This window comes from Cricetulus griseus, assembly GCF_003668045.3.
Source record: "Cricetulus griseus strain 17A/GY chromosome 1 unlocalized genomic scaffold, alternate assembly CriGri-PICRH-1.0 chr1_1, whole genome shotgun sequence".
Lineage (NCBI taxonomy): Eukaryota > Metazoa > Chordata > Mammalia > Rodentia > Cricetidae > Cricetulus > Cricetulus griseus.
In genome coordinates, this window is record NW_023276807.1 from 192957421 (window position 1) to 192980352 (window position 22932).

Consider the following 22932-nt stretch of genomic DNA (forward strand, 5'->3'; position numbering starts at 1 on the left):
GCATGTTCTAAGACTAATATTAGATGTAGAAAGTCTAAAAAGTTTTAAATTCCATATTGTTTAAGAATATAAACATAATTGATGAAACTAAAGAAGATCAAAAACATCATTTCAGAGAAAATCAAGTAGGAGCTTCTAGGGGATGGAGGAGAAAGACAGCAGACGCCTATAATGGAGGGAGGAGAAAGAGCAATGGGTGTACCAGAAGAACACATGTAAGGCCTTTTGGGTTATTCTGATTTTTTTTTAACCTTGGAGTGTCAATACTAATAACCCACTTTATATTTTAGTTTTTTTTTTTTTACCTGGATCCTTACACCCAAATCATGAATTCCTGAAGTTCGGGCTTTTTCTACATAAGATATTAGCTCCATCATTTCTTCTGTTGTCTCAGGAACTCGTAGAGCATGATCTTTGATTGCTTCAAATTCACTGCAAATACTAACAGAACACTCTGATTGACTCTACTTAGACAAGTAATTTGCAGCATATTTAATAAATATGTGCTATGATTATTATAAAACTGGAACTCTCTATCCTAAAAACAACTGGCTGATTCATTAAGAATCATATAATATTTAAGCTTATTTGTCTGATGTCACCATACTTTATATCAATAAAAATCAAGGTAATATTTTCATTTGAAATTACGGCATACTTCATTATTTTTCTAGTGATCTCTTAAATTCTTTTCAAGAGTGATTTAAACAATGTAGCAGAACTTAACTCTGACTGCCCTAATCTAAATCCTGTCTCAGCTGCTGCTGGGATGCCATTAGTTTTTGTCAACTCGACATAAACTAGGGTCATATGAGAGGAGGAAACCTCAACTAAAGACTTGCTTCCAACAGACTGGCCTGGGGGTATATTGATTGATTGATACAGGAGAGACTTGTACAAGAAACCAAGATGAGCAAGCCATGGGAGCAAGTCATTTAGGTAAGCAGACTTCTTCCATGTTGCTACTTCACTTCCTGCCTCAAGGCTCCTGCCTTGAGTTCCTGCCCTGACTCCCCAAAATTGTTTTCAGCCATGGTGTTTATCATAGCAATGAAAAGCATACTAAGACAACTAGTTTTATGAATTTAGGCCAAACTTCAAGATCCAGTTTCTATATTTATAAAATGAAGCTATTAATATTCATCTCGATGGACTGTGTAATACAAAACAAATGTAAAGGGTGTAGCTCATGTCCTTGTGAAATATAATAGTATAGCAAAGAAAAAGATCAAATCCTTGTTTATATATTTTAAACTTCTATCCCATGTATAGAAATGTGAATCTAGGTACCCTGTATCATTATTCAACAAAAGTGTATTTTTCAGATTTCCTTTCTATGCTACCACTAGAAATATCAGGAAAAAGTCCAGCTAGGCTGAAAAAGGTGCATGTACATATTTTAATGTTTTGGTTTTATTTTTAATATTAATTTTATTATTTAATTTTTGTTTGAATTTTAAATAAATCCTTATTTATTTTAAAATAGTAATTTTCTTCTGTGTTCACATAATACTTTGTTAATCTCTATTCTAATATTTGTATCAACATATCACAATTGTTATTTCCTTCCTTCTTTCTTTTTTTGGTTTTTGAAACACTATGTATATATCTATATATATGTGTGTGTGTGTGTATAATATTTTACATATTTTGGGTTTGCAAGTCAGGGTTTCTCTGTAGCCATGGTTGTCCTGGAACTAACTCTATACACCAGGGTGCCTCTCAAGTTCTGGGATTAAAGGCATGAGCCACCACTGCCCAGAAATCTTTCATTTTTTTAAACAAGAGTAATTTTTAGTAAAATGTTTATTTGGCCTGTTATTCTTAATAGAGTAATTAATTTTACTTACGCTTCATTTTCTTTCTTATGTTTTGAAGCTATGTCACTTAATAATATGTTTGCAAAGGCTCTTGCTTTGTTTGTCAAGCCTGTCTTCAAGTCTTCACAGTCCAAACGAACCATAGGATAATGAACCCATTGAGGCAAAAGCATTATTTCAGAAGCAAGGCTGAAAAACTTTTCTATAAACTTTAAAGAAGAGTGTTTTAAAAAATAAGTTAGGATTTTATAATTTGTGGTTTTATAGCACTATATTATGATGAAATTCTTAATCACATAATATATTATTCTTGCTAAGTGACTCACATTCCTTTTGTTACACAAACTTTTTCCCTTTTGGTGCTGAGACTAAACCCAGGGCCTGAGGATTCTGACCTTGTGCTCTACCGCTGAACTACATACACAGTCAGTGCCTAAAAGTTCTTGTTCCTTTATGGTGGAATTTGATCTACTAGTAAATACAGAGTGTGCTGACATCTATAACATCAAAATCTGCATATTTCACAAAGTTTCTTCAATTCAAATCTGTTTAGGAACAAACCTGTACACTGCTATAGTATAGTATAGTATAGTATAGTATAGTATGCTATAGTGTTTGCAGCTGCATATATTTGCTTTTGACACTATTGAATATATCTCTGAAGGTTTAATTCAATCTTTAGGAAAAGAAATACAAGAAACTTTTTGTGCTAAATTAGTACAGAAGGACAGAGATATTATAGTCTACCATTACCAAAGATCCAAGATCTTGAAATTTATATCAATTTCTTAATACTTAAAAACTGGGATGATATTCAAAAATTAAAGTAGTATAAAATAAAACTTTGACAACATATCCTGCATTTTGTGCAAATGAAACATGCTTCCAAACTCTGAACAATCTTTGACTTAATGTCACAATCCTCTTTTAATGCTTTTATCAACCTTCATCCTTGCTATCCTTATTCCACCCAAGCCAAACATCTTGTTCCTTTTATTCATTCATGAAAAGATTTTCCTTCATTTTTATCTCAAAGCTATCATATTCTTCTGCATTTTGAAGTATTTAATGAATTGGCTTTAACCTTTTCATTGTCAAATGGATCAGAGAACATTAATTTAATGATTATCTTGAATACTTTCCTTTTGGTTAGATGAAAATATAACAAAAAATAAATAGTACTGATATTAATAGAAACCAATGGGTATCAATGAATTTAACAACAATGAGAGAGAAAACCACAAAAATGCAATCACTATATTATGTTTCATATAGACTTGTCATGAGACAAAATTAAACAATGCTAGGTTTATATAATACAAAAATGCTGGGGGAAAGTGGAAAAGTCTTAAGGCATAATCTTCCTGTAGTATACTTCAAATATGCTCAATATGTTCAAGAAAATAGAGAAAATATGAATATAAGAAGGAAAAATGAAACTCATCAAAGATACTCTGAAACACAAAATCTGAAATAAAAATGTCACTTAACCATTGGAAGGTGACACAGAAAACAAGTTATCATATAGCTATATAAGACCTTATCTATCAGCAATTTATCAATGGATTAAATTCTACAACCAAACGATGGAGTAACGGATGGGCTGGGGAGATGACTCTATGGTTAAACTGCTTGCTGCCAAGCATGAAGGCCTGAGTTGATTCCCAGAACTCATGAGAAATTTGGGTATAATAGTGTACCCATAGGACTTTTATTCTCATAGGGATAGCATAACTCATAGGAACAGATTACATAACAAATCTCAACAAAATTTGAAAACTTGGAATTGTACTGAATACGCAATGAAACTAGAAATCAATATAAGTCGGGCTCCTGCCCGACTCCTGCCCAACTCCCCCACCCTCCCACCAGATCTCTCTGACCTTGAGCCTGGCATAGAGTGGATCCGCCCAGACAGGGAGGATCTCCCTGAGTCCAGAAACACCTCACTCTTTCTTCCCCCTCCAACACCCCAACCCCTGCTGAGTGAAGAGACTACCATGAGAGGCAAGACCATCCAGAGCTGCAGACACTGAAGTCTTGGCCCACACACACCACCTGGTGACAAGAGGAGATAGAGAGACCCCCACCTGCACCCACTGGAAGAAGAGATGGGAAGAAGACAGAATAAGAACACACTCAACAACAGAAAGACCAATATGACACCACCAGAATCTAGGAACTCCACACCAGCAAGATCTGAAAAGCACAACACAAAGGAAGAAAAATAGACAGACTTAAAAATCTACTTTATGAAGATGTTTGAGACCCTTAAAGAGGAAACAAAAAAAAATCTCTTAAGGAAATAGAAGAAAAAACAAACAAAAAAATTCAAGAAATAAGTAATTCTCTTAAAGAATCTAAAGAAAGCCAAGAAAAACCAACCAAACAAATGAAGAAAGCACTCAAAACAGTTCAAGACATGAAAGCTGAAATAGAAACAATAAAGAAAACACAGAATGAGGGGATGCTGGAAATAGAAATGCTGGATAAACTATCAGGAACTAAGGATGTGACTATAACCAATAGAATACAAGAGATGGAAGAGAAAGTCTGAGGTGTTGAAGACTCGCTAGAGGATATTCAGTCATCTACCAAAGAAAATCTCAAGTCCAACAAATCTCAGCACAAAATATTCAGGAAATATGGGACACCGTGAAAAGGCTGAACCTACGAATAATAGATATAGAAGAAGGTGAAGAAATACAGCTCGAGGGGCCGGAGAGATGGCTCAGAGGTTAAGAGCACTGATTGCACTTCCAGAGGTCCTGAGTTCAATTCCCGGCAACCACATGTTAGCTCACAACCATCTGTAATGAGATCTGGTGCCCTCTTCTGGCATGCAGGCATACATGCTGGCAGAACACTGTATACATAATGAATAAATAAATCTTAAAAATAAATGCTTAAAAATATTTCATTAAAAAAGAAAATATTAAAAAAAGAAAGAAATACAGCTCAAAGGTACAAAAAAAATTCAATATAATCATAGAAGAAAACTCCCCAACCTAAAGAAGGATGCCTATGGAAGTACAAGAAGCTTAAGAACACCAAATAGACTGGACCACAAAAAGAAGTCCCCTTGCCACATATAATCAAAACACCAAACTTACAAAATAAAGAGAAATATTAAGAGCAGCAAAGGGAAAAGGCCAAGTAACATATAAAGGCAGACCTATCAGAATCACACCCAACTTCCCAATGGAAACATTGAAAGCCAGAAGGTCCTGGATAGATGTCCTACAAACACTAAGGGAACATGGATGCCATCCCAGACTACTGTACCCAGCAAAGCTTTCAATCACTATAGATGGAGAAAACAAGTTATTCCATGACAAAACCAGATTTAAAAAAAAATATTCACAAATCCAGCCCTACAGAAAGTTCTGAAGGAAAACTCCAACCCAATGAAAATGACTACACTCACAAAAACATAGGCAATAGATAATCCAACTTTATGGAACATAAAAACAAACAGGAGGGCAAAATCCACACACAATGACATCACCAATAAATCCAAAACAAACAAGAACTAACAATCAATGGACATTAATATCCCTCAAAGTCAATGGTCTTAATCTGCCTATAAAAAGATACAGGCTAACAGAATGGATACGAAGACAGAATCCATCCTTCTGCTGCATATAAGAAACAAACTTCAACTTCAAAGACAGGCGTTACCTCAGAGTAAAGGGTTGAGAAAAGATTTTCCAATCAAATGGACCCAAGAAACAAGCTGGTGTAGCAATCCTAATATCTAACAAATTAGACTTCAAACTAAAACCAATCAAAAGAGAAGAAGGGCATTTCATACTCATCACAGGAAAAATCTACCAAGATGAAGTCTCAATCCTGAACATCTATGCCCCAATTACGAAGGCACCCACATTTGGAAAAGAAACATTACTAAAGTTCAAACCATACAAAAAGCCCCACACACTTATAGTAGGAGACTTCAACACCCACTCTCACCACTAGATAGGACCACCAGACAGAAACTTAACAAAGAAACAAAGGATCTAACAGAAGTTATGACCCAATTGGGATTAACAGACATCTATAGAACATTCCATCCAAACACAAAAGAATACACCTTCTTCTCAGCTCCACATGGAACCTTCTCTAAAATTGACCACATACTTGACAACATAGCAAACCTCCACAGATACAAAACAATTGAAATAACTCCCTGTATCTTATCAGACCATCATGCTTTAAAGTTAGAATTCAACAGCAATACAAATTGCAGAAAACCTACAAACTCATGGATATTGAATACAACCCAATTGCACAATTCCTGGATCGAGGAAGAAATAAAAAAAGAAATTAAAGACTTCCTAGAATTTGATGAGAATGCAGACACAACATACCCAAACTTAGGGGACACTTTGAAAGCAGTGCTAAGAGGAAAGTTCATAGCACTAAGTGCCCACATGAAAAAACTGGAGAATAGTCACACTAGAGAATTGACAGAACAACTGAAAGCTTAGAACAAAAAGAAGCAAACTCACCACAGAGGAGTAGACACCACAAAATAATCAAACTGAGGGCTGAAATCAATAAAGTAGAAACTAGTAAAACATTACAAAGAATCAGTGAAGCAAAGAGTTGGTTCTTTGAGAAGATCAACAAGATAGACAAACCTATATCCAAACTAACCAAAAAGCAGAGAGGGAGCACACTAATTAACAAAATCAGAAATGAAAAGGGGGATATAACAACAGACACTGAGGAAATCCAGAGAATCATCAGGTCATACTTTGAAAACCTGTACTCCACAAAATTCAAAAATTTAAAGGAAATGAGCAATTTTCTGGGCAGATATCATATACCAAAATTAAATCAAGAACAGATAAAGAATTTAAATAGATCTATAACCCCTAATGAAATAGAAGCAGTCATCAAAAGCCTCCCAAACAAACAAAAAAAAAGCCCAGGGCCAGATGGCTTCACTGCAGAATTCTACCAGAAATTCAAAGAAGAGCCAATACCAGTACTCCTCAAATTGTTCCACACAATAGAAGCAGAAGGGACATTGCCAAACTTTTTATGAGGCTACAATTACTTTGATATCCAAGCCACACAAAGATACAACTAAAAAAGAGAACTACAGACCAATATCCCTCATGAACACCGATGAAAAATATTCAACAAAATATTGGCAAATCAAATCCAAGAACACATCAGAAAAAGCATCCACCATGATCAAGTAGGCTTCATCCCAGGGATGCAAGGATGGTTCAACACATGAAAATCCATCAATGTAATCCACCATATAAACAAACTGAAAAAGAAAAACCACATGATCATCTCACTAGATGCTGAAAAAGCCTTTGACAAAATCCAACATTCCTTCATGATAAAGATTGTGGAGAGAACAGGATAACAGGAACATATCTAAACATGATAAAAGCAATATACAGCAAATCAACAGCCAACATCAAACTAAATGGAGAGAAACTCAAAGCAATTCCTCTAAAATCAGGAACAAGACAAGGCTGTCCACTCTCTCCATACCTCTTCAATATTGTCCTTGAAGTTCTAGCTAGAGCAATGAGACAACAAAAGGAGATCAAAGGAATACAAATCAGAAAGGAAGAAGTCAAACTCTCACTATTTGCAAATGATATGATAGTCTACATAAGTGACCCAGAAAACTCTACCTGGGAATTCCTACAGCTGACAAACACCTTCAGCAAAGTAGCAGGATACAAAATTAACTAAAAAAATCAGTAGCCCTACCATATACAGATGATAAATGCAATGAGAAAGAAATCAGAGAAACATCACCCTTCTCAATATCCACAAACAACATAAAATATCTTGGGGTAACACTAACCAAAAAAGTGAAAGACCTGTACAGTAAGAACTTTGAGTCTCTAAAGAAAGAAATGAAAGAAGATACCAGAAAATGGAAAGATCTCCCATGCTCTTGGATAGGTAGGATCAACATAATAAAATTGGCAATCATGCCGAAAGCAACCTACAGATTTGACACAATCCCCATCAAAATCCCAACACAGTTCTTCACAGACCTTGAAAGAACAATACTCAACATTATATGGAAAAACAAAAACCCAGGATAGCCAAAAACAACCCTGTATGATAAAGGAACTTCTGGAGGCATCACCATCCCTGACTTCAAGCTCTATTATAGAGCCATAGTCCTGAAAACAGCTTGGTGTTGGCACAAAAATAGACAGACAGACCAATGGAATCGAAATGAAAACCCTGATATTAACCCACACAGCTATGAACACCTGATTTTTGACAAAGAAGCTAAATCTATACAATGGAAAAAGAAAGCATCTTCAACAAATGGTGCTGGCATAACTGGATTCAGACATACAGATGACTGTAGATAGATCCATATCTATCACCATGCACAAAATTTAAGGCCAAATGGATCAAAGATCTCAACATAAATTCAACAACACTGAACCTTCTAGAAGATAAAGTGGGAGATACCCTTGAATGAATTGGTGCAGGAGACTGCTTCCTGAACATAACACCTGTAGCACAGACACTGAGATCTACAATTAGTAAATGGGACCTCCTGAAACTGAGAAGCTTCTGTTAAGACTAAGGACACAGTCAGCAAGACAAAACGACAGCCCACAGAATGGAAAAAGACCTTCACCAACCCCACATCTGACAGAAGTCTGACTTCCAAAATATACAGTGAAGTCAAGAAGCTAGCCACCAAAACACCAATCAATGAAATTAAAAAGTGGGGTGCAGAAATAGAGAATTCTCAACAGAGGAATCTAAAATGGCTGAAAGGCACTTAAGAAAGTACTCAAAATCTTTAGCCATTAGAGAAATGCAACTCAAAACAACTCTGAGGTACCATCTTACACCAGCCAGAATGGCTAAAATCAAAAACACCAATGACAGTCTATGATGAAGAGGATGTGGAGAAAAAAGGAACTCTCCTCCATTGCTGGTGGAAATGCAAACTTGAAAGACCACTTTGGACGTAAGTATGGCTGATCTTCAGGAAAATGGGAATCATTCTACCTTAAGATCCAGCAATTCCTCTCTTGGGCATATACCCAAATAATGCACATTCATACAACAAGGACATATGTTCAACCATGTTCATAGCAGCATTGTTTGTAATAGCCAGAACCTGGAAGCAACCTAGATGCCCCTCAACTGAAGAATGGATAGGGAAAATGTGGTACATTTACACAATGGAGTCCTACTCAGCAGAAAAAAAAACAAAAACCAAAAAACAATGGAATCTTGAAATTCGCAGGCAAATGGATGGAACTAGAAAAAAAACATCCTGAGTGAAGTAACCTAGTCACAAAAAGACAAACGTGGTAAGTACTCACTCAAATATGAATTTTAGACATAGAGCAAAGGATTACCAGCCTACAATCCTCATCACCAAACAAACTAGGAAACAAGAAGGACTCTAAGAGAAAAATGCATGAACCCTGGAGAATGGGAAGGGGTAGGATCTCCTGAGCTAATTGGGAGCATGAGGAGCCGTCATCCAGTGGCTGATGGAAACAGAGGCCGACACCCACACCTATACACTGAATTGAACTATGGAACCCAGTTGCAGAGTGGGAGGAATGAAGATCAAAGGGGTTGGGACCAGGCTGGTGAAACCCACAGAAACAACTAACCTGAACAAGGGGGAGCACACGAACCCCAGATTGCTGTCTGGGAGGCCAGCATGGGACTGATCCAGACCCCTAAATGTGTATTAAATGAGGAGGCCTCGGGCACTATATGGGACCCCTGGTAGTGGATCAGTATTTTTCCCTGGTGTAAGAAAGGACTTTGAGAGCCCATCCCACATGTGTCTCGACCTGGGTCCGGCCCAGGATGATGTGGTAGACTTTGGGGAGCCCCCATGGAGGGCCCTACCCTCCCTGGGGTGTGGAGGGGGTTGGAATGGGGAGCTGGTGGGGGCTTGGGGGGAGGGAAGGGAGAGGGAGAGAGAGAAGGGATTGACATGGTAGAGATAGAACTGATAGTGTTGTTTTACCACCACACAAGTGCCATGGTAGGTACACATACATGTGCACTTATGTGCGTGTGCACGCGTGCGCGCGCGCGCGCACGCACACACACACCACACACACACACACACACACACACACACACACACCACACACACACACACACACACACACACAGCTTTCTTCTCTATTCCTTCTTTCTCCATACAAATATTGTGTTCCTGTAATCCTTGCATTTGAGAGCTGGGGGCAAAAGGATCATGCATTTAAGACAGGTTGGCCTGGGCTACATAGTGAGTTCCAGGTTAGCCTGTTCAACATAGTGAACACAAAGACCCTGTCTAATGCAAACTGGCACACACACACACACACACACACACACACACACACACACACACACACACACACACACTTGCTCACTTTTTGTTCCTTTTCTTACATGAAATCTTCAACTTTAAAAACAATAGCAATTTTCTTCTGTGTTCACATAATATTTTGTTATTGTAATATTTATATCAACATATCATAATTGTTATTTCCTTCTTTCTTTTTTGTCTTTTGTTATTTGTTTGTTTGTTTGTCTTTTGAAACAGAGTTTCTCTGTGTAGCCCTGCCTGTCCTGGAACTTGCTCTGTAGATCAGGCTGGCTTGAATTCAAAGATCTGCCTGTCGCTGCCTCCTGAGTGCTGGGAGTAAAGCATGTGCCACCACCCAGCCATAATTGCTATTTCTACATTAAGAATTCAGTGACAAATTTAAGCTTCTGAAGAGAACATTTAAATATTTTTTTAAATCTTACTGAAGGTGATTTAAAAAGAATATATAGGAGTGAGTGAGATGGCTTACCAAGTAAAGGTGCTTGCCTTCAAGCCTAAGTGCCTGGGCTTCATTTCTGGGGCTCACATAATAGAGAGAGAACCAACTCTTCTGACTCGACATGGCACACAAGTAAATAAATAAATCCCATCTTAAAATGTTCAAATAAAATTTTATTAACTCAACAGATGACTGAATGAATAATTAAAATAATTATGAGGTAAATCAATGGCTTTACTAAAATGATGCTTTGACTAAGAAATTCTATTTACATTATTTGAAGCATTATACACAGGGCAAAAAAATCCTAATTAAAGAAAATTCAAAAGTATTCATTAAAAATAAACAGAGTTATCCTTATGAGTTATAGTGTCTATTCATATTGTGATTTTCCAGGTCCTGTTTTTGTAACTATTTATAGGGAAGATAGTTTCACAGCATGATATATGGTATTCTGGCTCTTACACTCAGGCAACTAATGACTGAGAGGGAGAAATAGCCTCTTCGGGGTGAGCCCCATATTGGTTAGCTAAGATAAAGTGATCAGTCCTGAAACCATATACACACAAACAACAAAAAGGAGTCAGTGGTGTGTGTGTGTGTGTGTGTGTGTGTGTGTGTGTGTGTGTGTGTGTGTGTGTGTGTATGTGGTGTCTCTCTGTGTGTGTATGTGTGTATTTGAGGGGGGTGGGGACTGGAAGGAGGAAAGGGAACAGGTAATGATGTAATTATACTTTAATTAAAAATATGAATAAAGGCAGGGCAGTTGTAGCATATGCCTTTAATTCCAGCACTCAGGAGGCAGAGGCAGGTGGATCTCAGTGAGTTTAAGGCCAGCCTGGTTTACAAAGTGAGTTCCAGGAAAACCAGAACTACACAGAGAAACCCTGTCTCAAAAAACAAAAATAATATATGAGTAAAGATGAAAAAACAGAATTACCACTTACTTGTGTGTATTCATCAAAAGTATGGTCTTCTGTCTGGAAAGTCTCTACCATCTTTGCTGCAGTTCCATCAAGGAGCCAGTTATATTTTTCAACTGAAAATTAATATTCCAATTAAAATCTGGATAACATTTTAATATAGTAAAATGATTTTGTATTATCATAGAACTACTATGATAATACTAAAGAATGATTTTAATAGGGTATTAACATATGTAGATTACATTTAGAGAAGAGGAAAAAAATTAACAGCCATTACTTTGTATTCTAACCTAAAAAAGTTAATGAAAATGTTTAAAGATTCAAGATGTAAACCAAGTAAAATAGATTCTGAAGCCAAAAGGACAAGTTTATTTAGTATATTGCAAAGGAGCAATAGAACTGTCTGCCCAAACATGTGTGTATCTTTAAATGTTAAATGTACTACAATATTTGAAACTTTGAAAATAATTTAGAGGAATAAATTATGTCAGATAGCAGACAATTTTAGCCAATAGCCTGTCAAAGGGCAACTATCCATCCTGGCATCAGATACACTTGTGTAGTAAAATGAAACTTCAAGGTTTTCAAAACTATTCTCTTTAAAAAAATATTTTATTGATTCTTTGGTAATTTCATATCATACATCCTGATCACACTCATTTCCCAGTCCTTCCATGTCCATCCTCCCACTCTTGTGACTCCTCCCCCCAAAAATAAAAAATTAAAATTAAAAAAAGAAAAAAACAAGATCAATTTGTGCTATCTATATTGCTCACTGTATCATGGTCAAACTCACTTGATTTCAGCCTTGCTTTAGCTTCTTTATTACTCCAACATCCCCATTTTCTTTCTCCTTTGACTTTATCACCCTGCTGCATTAACAGTCACCCCTCAAACCAGACAACAAAATGTAAGTTTCTAGGTCTGATCCATGACTATTGAATCCATGATTCTGCTTGTTTCTGGTTCTTTCATAACAATACCAGAAAATGAGATATCTGCCCAAATTCTAGCTAACAATAGAATGATAAAATATATTTTATATGTACCATATGAATCATAATGTGCTCTTGCGCCTTCTAAGTTCTGATAAACTGCCATTTTCAGTGTAATAAGAGCCCATTGTAGCACATGTTCTGGAAGTTCTGTGTCAAGATTGACAGGTGCTGATGTTCCTGACAGCCAAGAAGGTACTGTTTGGACATTCTAACACAAATAAAAACAGAAATGAATGTCACACATATCTAACTGATCTATAACATTTTCTTTAAATTTCTGTGGTCCAAGAAAAGGTAACTCAATGAAAAGTACTAATTTAATAGTAAATAGTTTGTAATCCAATATAAAAACTTAAATTGGAGCTGAGCATGATGTATATCTAAATCCCCAAAGTTTCTCTATGTAGCTAAAGAAGGAGGATAAAGAGTTCCAGAACAACCTGGGCTACAAAATGACACCATGTCTCCAAATGCAAAACCTCAAAGATAAAACAACAAACTCAAAACCTCAAAGATAGAACAACAACCACAAAAGGAACCTAAACCACCTTAAGTTTAGTTAGTTTTCTGCCATTTAAAAAGTATTTATTAACTACATCAAGGTAATAATACTAAAAAGTACTAGAAAGAAATATGAGTTAAATCTTGCTTTGGTTTTTGTTTGTTTGTTTTGAGACAGTTTCTCTATGTAGCCCTGGTTGTCCTGGAAAACTCTTTGTAGATCAAGCTAGCCGTAGACTCATAGAGATCCACCTGTCTCTGCTTCCAGAGTGCCTGGATTAAAGGGGTGTGCCACCATGATTTAGATTTTCTTTTTAAGGTATTCACAACTTAGTAGCAAGAAGACACATACAAAAGTATTAGTTCAGAACAATAAAAGGTAAAAATGAGGAAAACATCTCCAATTAACAGATGTTTTCAAAGAAAAAAGCATTTTATAACTTACAATAACTGGGAGGGAAGAAATAGCTGTAATATTTTATGTTTATACAGAGTACAATGAGATTCAATTATTCAAGTATTATGAAATATAATAGTATAAGAATCCATAGTGGTTAAGGATAAAGTAATACCTGCAGAGTTTCAGATATTCGTTCTACCAAACCCAAAACAATATCTTCCAAATCTTGAAAGGTGGGGTAAAATTCCATTCTATCGTCATCAAATGTCAATTCCATCTTAAATATTGGAAGCCTGTCTTGGTGTTTTGGATCAAAGAGCTTTACAAATTCTTCTACAGTTCTCCGTAAGAGATCCTTTAGCTACATGACATCATAAATTACTATTATTTCAGAAGGTATAAATTCAATCTTTACCTTAAATGAGTTGTGTGTAATTATATCATCTCTATAAACTTGCTTTCTCCTGGAGATATAACTCTCTTAATAAATGTCTAAATAATAAATAGAATAATATATGCAAACAAAATTTTGAAATAGAATATTAGCACTCTGAAGATGACAATATAGAATTTCTACATTTACTAGTAAGTTTGTCCCTGGCACGTTTCAAATGACCAAACAATATGTGGAAGCCTGGAGATTAGGAAGGCTCACACCTGAAGGCAAGAGTGGACAGTGGACTGATATTAAAGATAGCTTGTACAGTCACAAGAGCCAACTGTTAAATAATCACAAATTTGAGGAGTTGCTAAAGTTTTAGGGACTTGAATTCCAAATGTTGAAAATATTTATACTGCAGAAATCAGTAAGCAGAACTCAGGGTACTTTTCCTTCTAAAAAGTCAGATTTCCATCACACTGCTTGGTGAAGGCAAGGGTAGAACCATGGTAACTTAGAAATGTGCACAACATTTCTAAGTATGAAAACTGCATTCTTACTTAGAATCAACTGTTAGATTTTTGGCCCAGAGGACATGCATGGATCTGAACAATCTCCAAAATGGGCTTCATCTTTTCATTAAATAATCATAGTCTTTAGGATAGTAACAGTAGGAGGAAAGGAAACTATATATTTGAATTGCCATGTTAGATACAGCTACCAATTATGTATTGTATTGTATATGTTTGTATTGTACCCTCCTAAAGAAACAAGGTAGAGTTTGTGAACTTTTGGAGCTCTTCACTGAAAAGGAATGTTTTCATTCAAAACTAATTTTCTAGAGTTCCATGTCTAAAATAGTAAAAATTTAAGGGATCCATAAAATAAAAACTGTATAAGATTAATGTTCTTTTTATGTTTATCAGCTTAAAATGATCAAAAATATTCTGAAATGTTTCATGAGAATTAAGTGAAAAGTAACCATCTTAGAAAAATATATTTGCTAGGCTACTCTTTCTGTTAACACATTACAGGAAAACTAGAGACAACTGTCTTATAAGCTTTAAGCATGCGTTAGGTGATACTCATTGGCACATGCTTCCATAATTTCCTCTTGCTTTGTTTTTACTTCATTATGTATGTGCTTAGTGGTCCTGGAAATAGAATCCTTGTGCATGACAGAAACACAATATCACTGAGCTGTATTACCAGTTCTCTTCTCACTTTAGGTTGCTTCAGAAAATGAGTATTTACTGATACATTTATTTAAGTAAAATTATAATAAAATATTTTCTTTATTTTTAAAATTTATATAGTAATATGTGAATACAGGCATTTTCATGCCATGCCACATGTATGTGCCATGGTACTTTTGTAAGGTCAGAAAACAACTTTTTGGGAGTCATTTCTTTCCTTTCATCTTGCTGAGGCAGGGCCTCTCTTGTTTCTGTTGTTGCACTGACTATGCAAACTTCTGATCAATTCTCCTGTCTCTACTGCTCATCTTACTGTAGGATTACAGGTGCAGGCTGTTGCATCCAGCTTTTTACATAGGTCCCAGAAGTAGAACCTGGGTTGTTGTATGGCCAGCTCTTTTACCTAATGATTCATTTCCTTGGCCTTCTTTACTTTATTTGTAAATAATTGCATTGCACTGTGATATAATGAATTTTATTTAAAGTACTGAATTTTAAGTGTTATCATTCAAAATATACATATGGCACATATATCTGAGTTGACACAATAGTATATATACCTGATTTGACATAAGTATGGAAACACAGTTATAAAAGGAATCCAATTTTTCAGGCTTAATGCCTTCTAGTGCCTCCTTCCTAGTAAAGAGATTTATAACCTTTGGATACCATGTGTTCATTATCTTCTCTTCTGCTTTTTTAGCTTGAATGGATAGATCATTTCTCAGTGCTTCACAATCAATTGGTCCTTTAGCTCTATAGATGAACAAAGGGAAATAGTTCAAGCAAATGACAGATTGGTCTCTATATACAATTGTTGAAACACATAAGATATAATTTTAAAGTTCTAAAATATAAGAAGGCTTTAAAGATTTATAAACCAGTTTTAAAATTACACAATAAAATATGTCAGACAAGGAGTCATTCAACTTTTAAGTTTTAATAAATACATATAAAATTTTACCTAATTCCTGTTAAGTCCAGCAAAATCATATCTGCAAATGTTGTATAACCAAGCTCCAGTAATACTTTCATAGTTGGATGAACAATGTGCAAATTAGATAATATTTGGCTTCTTGCCTGCACAAAGTTTGAATGCCAAGGATTGGAATAATCTAGTCCTCTGGAAAAACAAAAACCACATTAAACACAATTGAAACAATAAACCCCAAGTTTTAAGAAATTAATGTTAAAGTGAAAATGCTTGGGACTTGGAGGAAGGTATTGCAGTCAAGAATGGAAGTCTTTTGAGTCTGCACACTCAGTTTTGAAACTACATTATCAGAGAGATCATTTGTGGCTGAAAAGACTACTGGTGCTAGCCTGTATGCCTGGCTAACTTCTACTTTACTATAGCTCAGCTATCCAAAATACAGAAGCAAGAACAATTTAGGTTTATAGGAAAATCTATCTGGCATATATCAAAGATTACTCAAGGCTAATTATTTTTTCACATAGGTCCTCCTAGTAAGGTAAGTAGAATGAGATGATTAATGTAGAGAATATCTTTGTAAATTTTAAAAAGAAAACACATTTGAGCTTCATGATTGCAGACTTGAATATAAGGTCAGTTTGTTCTTAAATTGTATCCAAAGGTAGATGATATACTGTTTTTAAAAATAGTTTACTCACACAGGAGATTCAGGCAAAGGGCCCCCTTCATCTTCAAGCCACTTAACTTCTGGTTTCACAAGAACACTCTGTACTAAAATACACATATATGTTAACATTTTCTGAATATCCTTCCAAGTTCTAACTAAGACTAAGTTAGATTTTTTTGTCTACATCCCTAACTTGATACTGTAAAGTAAAATTTACTGTATATTAAAATGAGTAAAAGAAAAAAATCCCTTTCTTTCATATTATCAAGCTTAGCATTGTTTTGGCCTTCCTTTGAAGGCGAATTCAGATATAGGAACACTCTTATTTCTGAGTTCTTTGCATTCTATCTATTCAAAGATCACTGGCATGACTACTTAAATTCATTCTAACTCTAACCAAACAAATGAAAGACCTGTATGACAAGAATTTCAAGTCTTTAAGAACGAAATTAAAGAAGATATCAGAAAATGGAAAGATCTCACATGTTCTTGGATAGGTGGGATCAACAGAGTAAAAGTGGCAATCCTACCAAAAGTAATCTACAGATTCAATGAAATCTCCATCAAAATCCCAGCACAATTCTTCACAGACCTTAAAGAACAATACTCAATGTCACATGGAAAAACAAAAAACCTAGGATGGCCAAAACAATCCTGTACAATAAAGGATCATCTGGGGGCATCAACATCCCTGACTTCAAGCTCTACCATAGAGCTATAGTAATGCAAACAGCTTGGTGTTGGCATAAAAACAGACAGGTGGACCAATGGAATTGAATCGAAGACCCCAATATCAACCGACATACATATGAACACCTAATTTTTGACAAAGAAGCTAAAAATATAGAATGGAAAAAGAAAATATATTCAACAAATGGTGCTGGTATAACTGGATGTCAACATGTAGAAGAATGCAAATAGATCCATATCTATTGCCATGCACAAAACTCAAGTCCAAATGGATCAAAAATCTCAATATAAATCTATCCACACTGAACCTCATAGAAGAGAAAGTGGGAAATATATTTGAATGCTTAGGCACAGGAGACAAGTTCCTAAATAGAGCACCAGTAGCACAGACTCTGAGAGAAACAATTAATAAAGAGCACAATCAACAAGACAAAATGGTTCCCTACAGAATGGGAAAAGATCTTCACCAACCCCATATCTGACAAAGGACTGATCTCCAAAATATATAAAGAACTCAAGAAGCTAGTCACCAAAACACCAAATAATCCAATTAAAATGGGGTACAGATCTAAATAGAGAATTCTCAACAGAACAATCTCTTAGTCATCAGGGAAATGCAAATCAAAACCACTCTGAGATTCCATCTTACACCGATCAGAATGGCTAAGATCAAAAACACCAATGGCAGTTTATGCTGGAGAGGATGTGGAGAAAGGGAACACTCCTCAATTTCTGGTGGGAGTGCAAACTTGTATAGCCATTGTGGAAATCAGTATGGCGATTTCTCAGAAAATTAGGGATCAACCTACCTCAAGACCCTGCAATACCACTGTTAGGCATATACCCAAAGGAGGCACATTCACACCACAAGGACATTTGCTCAACTATATCCACTGCAACATTATTTGTAATATCCTGATCTTGGAAACAGCCTAGCTGCCGCTCAACTGAAGAATGGATAAAGTAAACATGGTATATTTACACAATGGAGTACTACTCAGAAGTAAGAAACAATGACATCCCAAAATTTGCAGGCAAATGGACAGAACTAGGAAAAAACCATCCTAAGTGAGGTAACCCAAAACCAGAAAGACAAATATAGTATGTACTCACTCTTAAGTGGATACCAGACATAAAGCAAGATACCCAGCCTACAATCCATAACCCCAGAGAAGCTTCCAGAAACAGATGGAAGCAGATACAGAAGTCCGCAACTGGGCTGGAGAGGTGGCTCCGTGCTTCCAGAGGTCCTGAGTTCAATTCCCAGCACCCACATGGTGGCTCACAACCATCTATAATGAGATCTAGTGCCCTCTTCTGTCATGCAGGTGTACATGCAGAGCATTGTATACAAAATAAGTAAATCTTTAAAAAAAAGAATCAATAAAAAAAATCCACAGCTAACCAATGGACCAACCGAAGTGATGGAGGAGCGATAATATGAACAAAGGAATCAAGACCATGATGGGGAAACCCGCAGAATCAGCTGACCTGAGCTAGTGAGAGATCACTGACTCATGTCTGACAAATGGGGAACCTGCATTAAGACCGAACTAGACTCCCTTAATATAGGTAACAATGGAGTAACTGGGACAATATATGAGGCCACTGGCAGTGGGTCCAAGATCTAACACTAATGTACAAACTGAGTTAGTGGAGCCCATTATATATGGAGAGATACCTTGCCCAGCCTAGACACAGGGTGTGGGGATGGAGAGGTGCCTTGGTCCTGCCTCAACAAGATGATGAGACACACTTAGTAGACTTCCTAGGGGAGGCCTTACCCTCTCCATGGAGCAGGTAGGAGGAGGGAGAAAGTGAGGGTAGTGGGAGGAGAGGAGGGAGGGGGAACTGGGGTTGGAATGTAAAAAATAAAATAATTTAAAACAAAAAAAGAAATCCATTCTAAGACAGCTATTAGGGATTGGGGAGAAAGGGAGTTAGGGAAATGTTGGTAAAATGTTAGAGAATTTCAGTTAGCTAGGAGGAATAAGTTAAAGAGATCTATTTTACAATATTGTGAAGACAGTGAAAAAATACATTGTTTACAATACCTAACAGTACTTTTAAGCAATTTCAGCATGTACATGAAGTAATACGTGTCAACTGGTTACCTTAGACATTATACAACACATGCATTATTTTGAAGCATATTATATATGATAAATATACATAATTTTGTCAATTAAAGTCAGGGTCTAACACAGCAGCTTGTATCTGTAACCACAGTGCCCAAGAGACTAGGGCAAGAGGATTGTCATGAGCTTTGAGGCCAGCCAAGGGTACATAATAAGTTTTGTAGCCCAGCCTGGGCTACAAAGTGATACTCTGTTTCAAAAGCAACAACAACAATATTCTAATAAAAACCACAAATATTAAGATATATTAATGTTTCTAACAATCATTAAAATAGGATAGCTAGGGCTGGAGAGATGGCTCAGAGGTTAAGAGCACCGACTGCTCTTCCAGAGGTCCTGAGTTCAATTCCCAGCAACCACATGGTGGCTTGAAACCATCCATTATGAGATCTGGTGCCCTCTGCTGGTGTGCAGATAAAAAATGGAAGCAGAATGTTGTATACATAATAAATAAAATCTTTAAAAAAACAGGATAGCTAAAACTATAGTGACAAAAAAATCAAATAGCAATAAATAGTAGCAAATTAATACAAAAGGTACCCTTAAATTACAAAGTCTTTCACTGGGTTGTAGTCTCAGATTATAAGTGAAGGTATTTATAAATCATAGTGAATAAATATGTACATTTTAAATATATAGTATTCAGTATTCATTTTGCTTCTACTATTTTGTCTTATTTTGCTTTTTTTGAGACAAGACCTCATGTAGCTCAGGCCGGTCTCAAACTCACTATGGAGTTGAGGATACACCTGGAGCTCTTCATGCTCCCCCTTCTACCTCTCAAGTGCTTGTATCATAGATAGGTGCAAACCTCAGCTTCCTTCCTCTTCTTACTCACCTGTGGGATAGGCATAAAGAAGTTCGGTCTGTGTCAAATGTTACTTACCCAAATATCTCTTCATGCTTTTTTCAAAGTCATTTGACACCTCATTTATAAGACTTCCAAGTAGTTCTTCTCTTTTTTTCCCTTCCTTTAAGTGCTCAGGTATCAGCATTAACATGTTGTCCAGCCATTCTGGCTGGATAGGTACGATAGGACTACTCTCTACGCACTGCTTCATGTAAATGTAGTTGAGCTTGGGAACAGTAAAGGAACAAGCCAAATGGTCAGAATGATACAGCATTTCTGTGTAGCTCCTACATTCTACTTACTAAGACAATGTTTTTCATAATAAAAATATTCTAAAAGTCTCACAAACACACACACACCACCAGCCCACACCATAAATAAATGTAATTTATTTTTTAAAAAAATCAGATAAACTAAACCAAAATCTTGACTTGTAAAAGGAGGTTCTTCCATAGTATTATCAGTTCATAAGGAGAATTTCATATTCATATATTCAGTCCTCTATCCCCAAAGAAAATTTTAATGGACTTAGGACATTTACAGCCCCATCTGCAAACATGCTTCATAATTTCCTCTTATATGTAACCAGCTCCAAAAATTTCTGGATCCTTTACTACTGAATAAATTGTACATGTTGTCATGCTCGACCATTCACAGCCCCATGTCATTATTCATGCAGTTAGTGTCCCTAGCATATAGTACTTCTCATTACGTATTTGTTAAGTGAAAAATAAACATTATATCAATATTAGGATTAATAATTATTATACTAGTTTTACAAGAGAGATACATTTCTTCTGTAGCTGATATTTTGAATATTTTTCAATAGTTTTGAATAAGAACTAAAATATTTATGCAGATAATCCTCTAATAATGGATGGCAACACAAATATAATTTTTGAAAAACCTCATTTGTGGCCCACAACATGCTTGCTCCTTTGGATGGAGAAATATAAAACTGTTTACAGACTTCTTTCCTAGGAGGAAATTTGGTGGATGGTCTTAGAAAAATACTTTGTAATAATTATTTTGAATATTTTCAAAACAAGAAAATCCAACTCACTCCTTTTTTTTTTATGTCACTGGTCATCTGTCAAAAATAAAACAAAAGAAAAACAAGGATGAAGTTTAAAACATTTTAATCAAATGTCAGATATAATTGTTCTTTTAAAAATGAGTTCTATTGAGATGCTTTAAGAAGTAAAATGATATAGGGTAGTTTTAAGGAGAGAACTCACAGTTGGAGGGAAGTCTGGCTCTGGTAATGAAGGTACTCTTTTATCCAGGGTTTTGTCTAAATTTTTTTTTGCTCCAGCAATTCTGAAATTTATGGTTAGAAAAATGTATGATAAAATTATCATTAATTACTAAAATACCTCAAATTGAACATTTTTAGACTCTACACTAATACTAAACAAGGAAATTTTCAAGAGATCTTTATTTGACTACATTATCATTTCCTTTTTTTTTAAGGAGAGAGATACTGAGAGACAATCTCACCCAGGCTGGCCTTGAACTTACTATGTAGTTGAGGCTGGTTTTCTATTTGTGGCAATACCACTGCCTCAGCTTCCCAGAATGTTGAAATTACAGGCATGAGCCATCATATCTGCCTCTGACAGAACTTTTTATGAGAAACAAATACTAATGGCCATTACCAATGATATCTTAAGTTTTAAATTATTCAAGAACATTGTAAACATAATACTAAAAATAAAATCATTCTCAATTATAGCTTACTGATAGTTTTAAAATGAAGTCTGATATAGACTAAGCCATCTCTGTTAAAATGCCAACATGTCAGAGGAAGCTTCCTTACATCCTGTATTAAGAAACACCTCTTGAAGACTTCACAAAGCTTCCCCCTTTCTTTCAGCTGACATGCCATTGAGACTAAGAAGACAAGGAAAACAAACTGGGGACACATGAGCCACAGACACATTGAGCAAGCACCAGAAATACTTAGGAGGCCATAGCAATGTTATTGGCATCAGAGAAGTTGAGGCAAATTATTATTTAACTCCAGTCTTTCTTTGCAAAGAAATACATGGAAATTCTTTCATTATTATTAATGTAGTATTATGGTTGGGAAACTTTGAGGCAGTATATTTTATCAGTCAGGAAATAAAAGTGGTACAGATCTGCGAGACTCTGTCTTGAAAAAACAAAACAAAACAAAAACCCATCTTGACCATACAGTAAGTAATACCACTTTCATTTGCTGATTATTAAAATTTTGGTAATAATTCCCCATCACATCCCTGTTTGGAGCACTTCCTTCCTTCTTTTCATTCTTCCTTCCTTCCTTCCTTCCTTCCTTCCTTTCTTCCTTCCTTCCTTCCTTCCCTCCTCTTCTTCTTCTAGCCCTGGCTGATCTGGACCTTAATATATTGGTCTTGTAGCCACGTGCCTCTGGCCCTCAACTGCTAGGATCAAAGCATGCACCACCACAACTAGCTTATTTAGAACATTTTAATGGCATCCACTGTTCTAAAAACTCATCTTGAATTCCTTATTATGGTCTATAAAGCTCTGAACAATCTCCTCCAATCTCCTCTTCACCTTCTACCAGTCTTCCCTGGGCCTATGGTACCTTCATGATATTGGCTGTTGTCAACTGCTATGTACATTAAAAGCA

General features: G+C 35.9%; 1 protein-coding gene across 1 annotated transcript in view; it reads right to left on the reverse strand.

Moving 5' to 3' along the window:
- Dnah12 (dynein axonemal heavy chain 12) overlaps positions 1 to 22932 on the reverse strand; it is a 206294-nt gene that overhangs the window by 167667 nt on the left and 15695 nt on the right. Inside the window, exons 4-14 of the mRNA XM_035452634.1 lie at positions 21533 to 21614; positions 21358 to 21384; positions 20331 to 20520; positions 16648 to 16720; positions 15980 to 16138; positions 15576 to 15771; positions 13613 to 13801; positions 12591 to 12747; positions 11563 to 11654; positions 1851 to 2029; positions 306 to 441 (exon numbers count right to left, since the gene is read on the reverse strand). Coding sequence (XP_035308525.1) covers positions 306 to 441; positions 1851 to 2029; positions 11563 to 11654; positions 12591 to 12747; positions 13613 to 13801; positions 15576 to 15771; positions 15980 to 16138; positions 16648 to 16720; positions 20331 to 20520; positions 21358 to 21384; positions 21533 to 21614 — 1480 coding nt within the window. The remainder of the gene's footprint in view (positions 1 to 305; positions 442 to 1850; positions 2030 to 11562; positions 11655 to 12590; positions 12748 to 13612; positions 13802 to 15575; positions 15772 to 15979; positions 16139 to 16647; positions 16721 to 20330; positions 20521 to 21357; positions 21385 to 21532; positions 21615 to 22932) is intronic.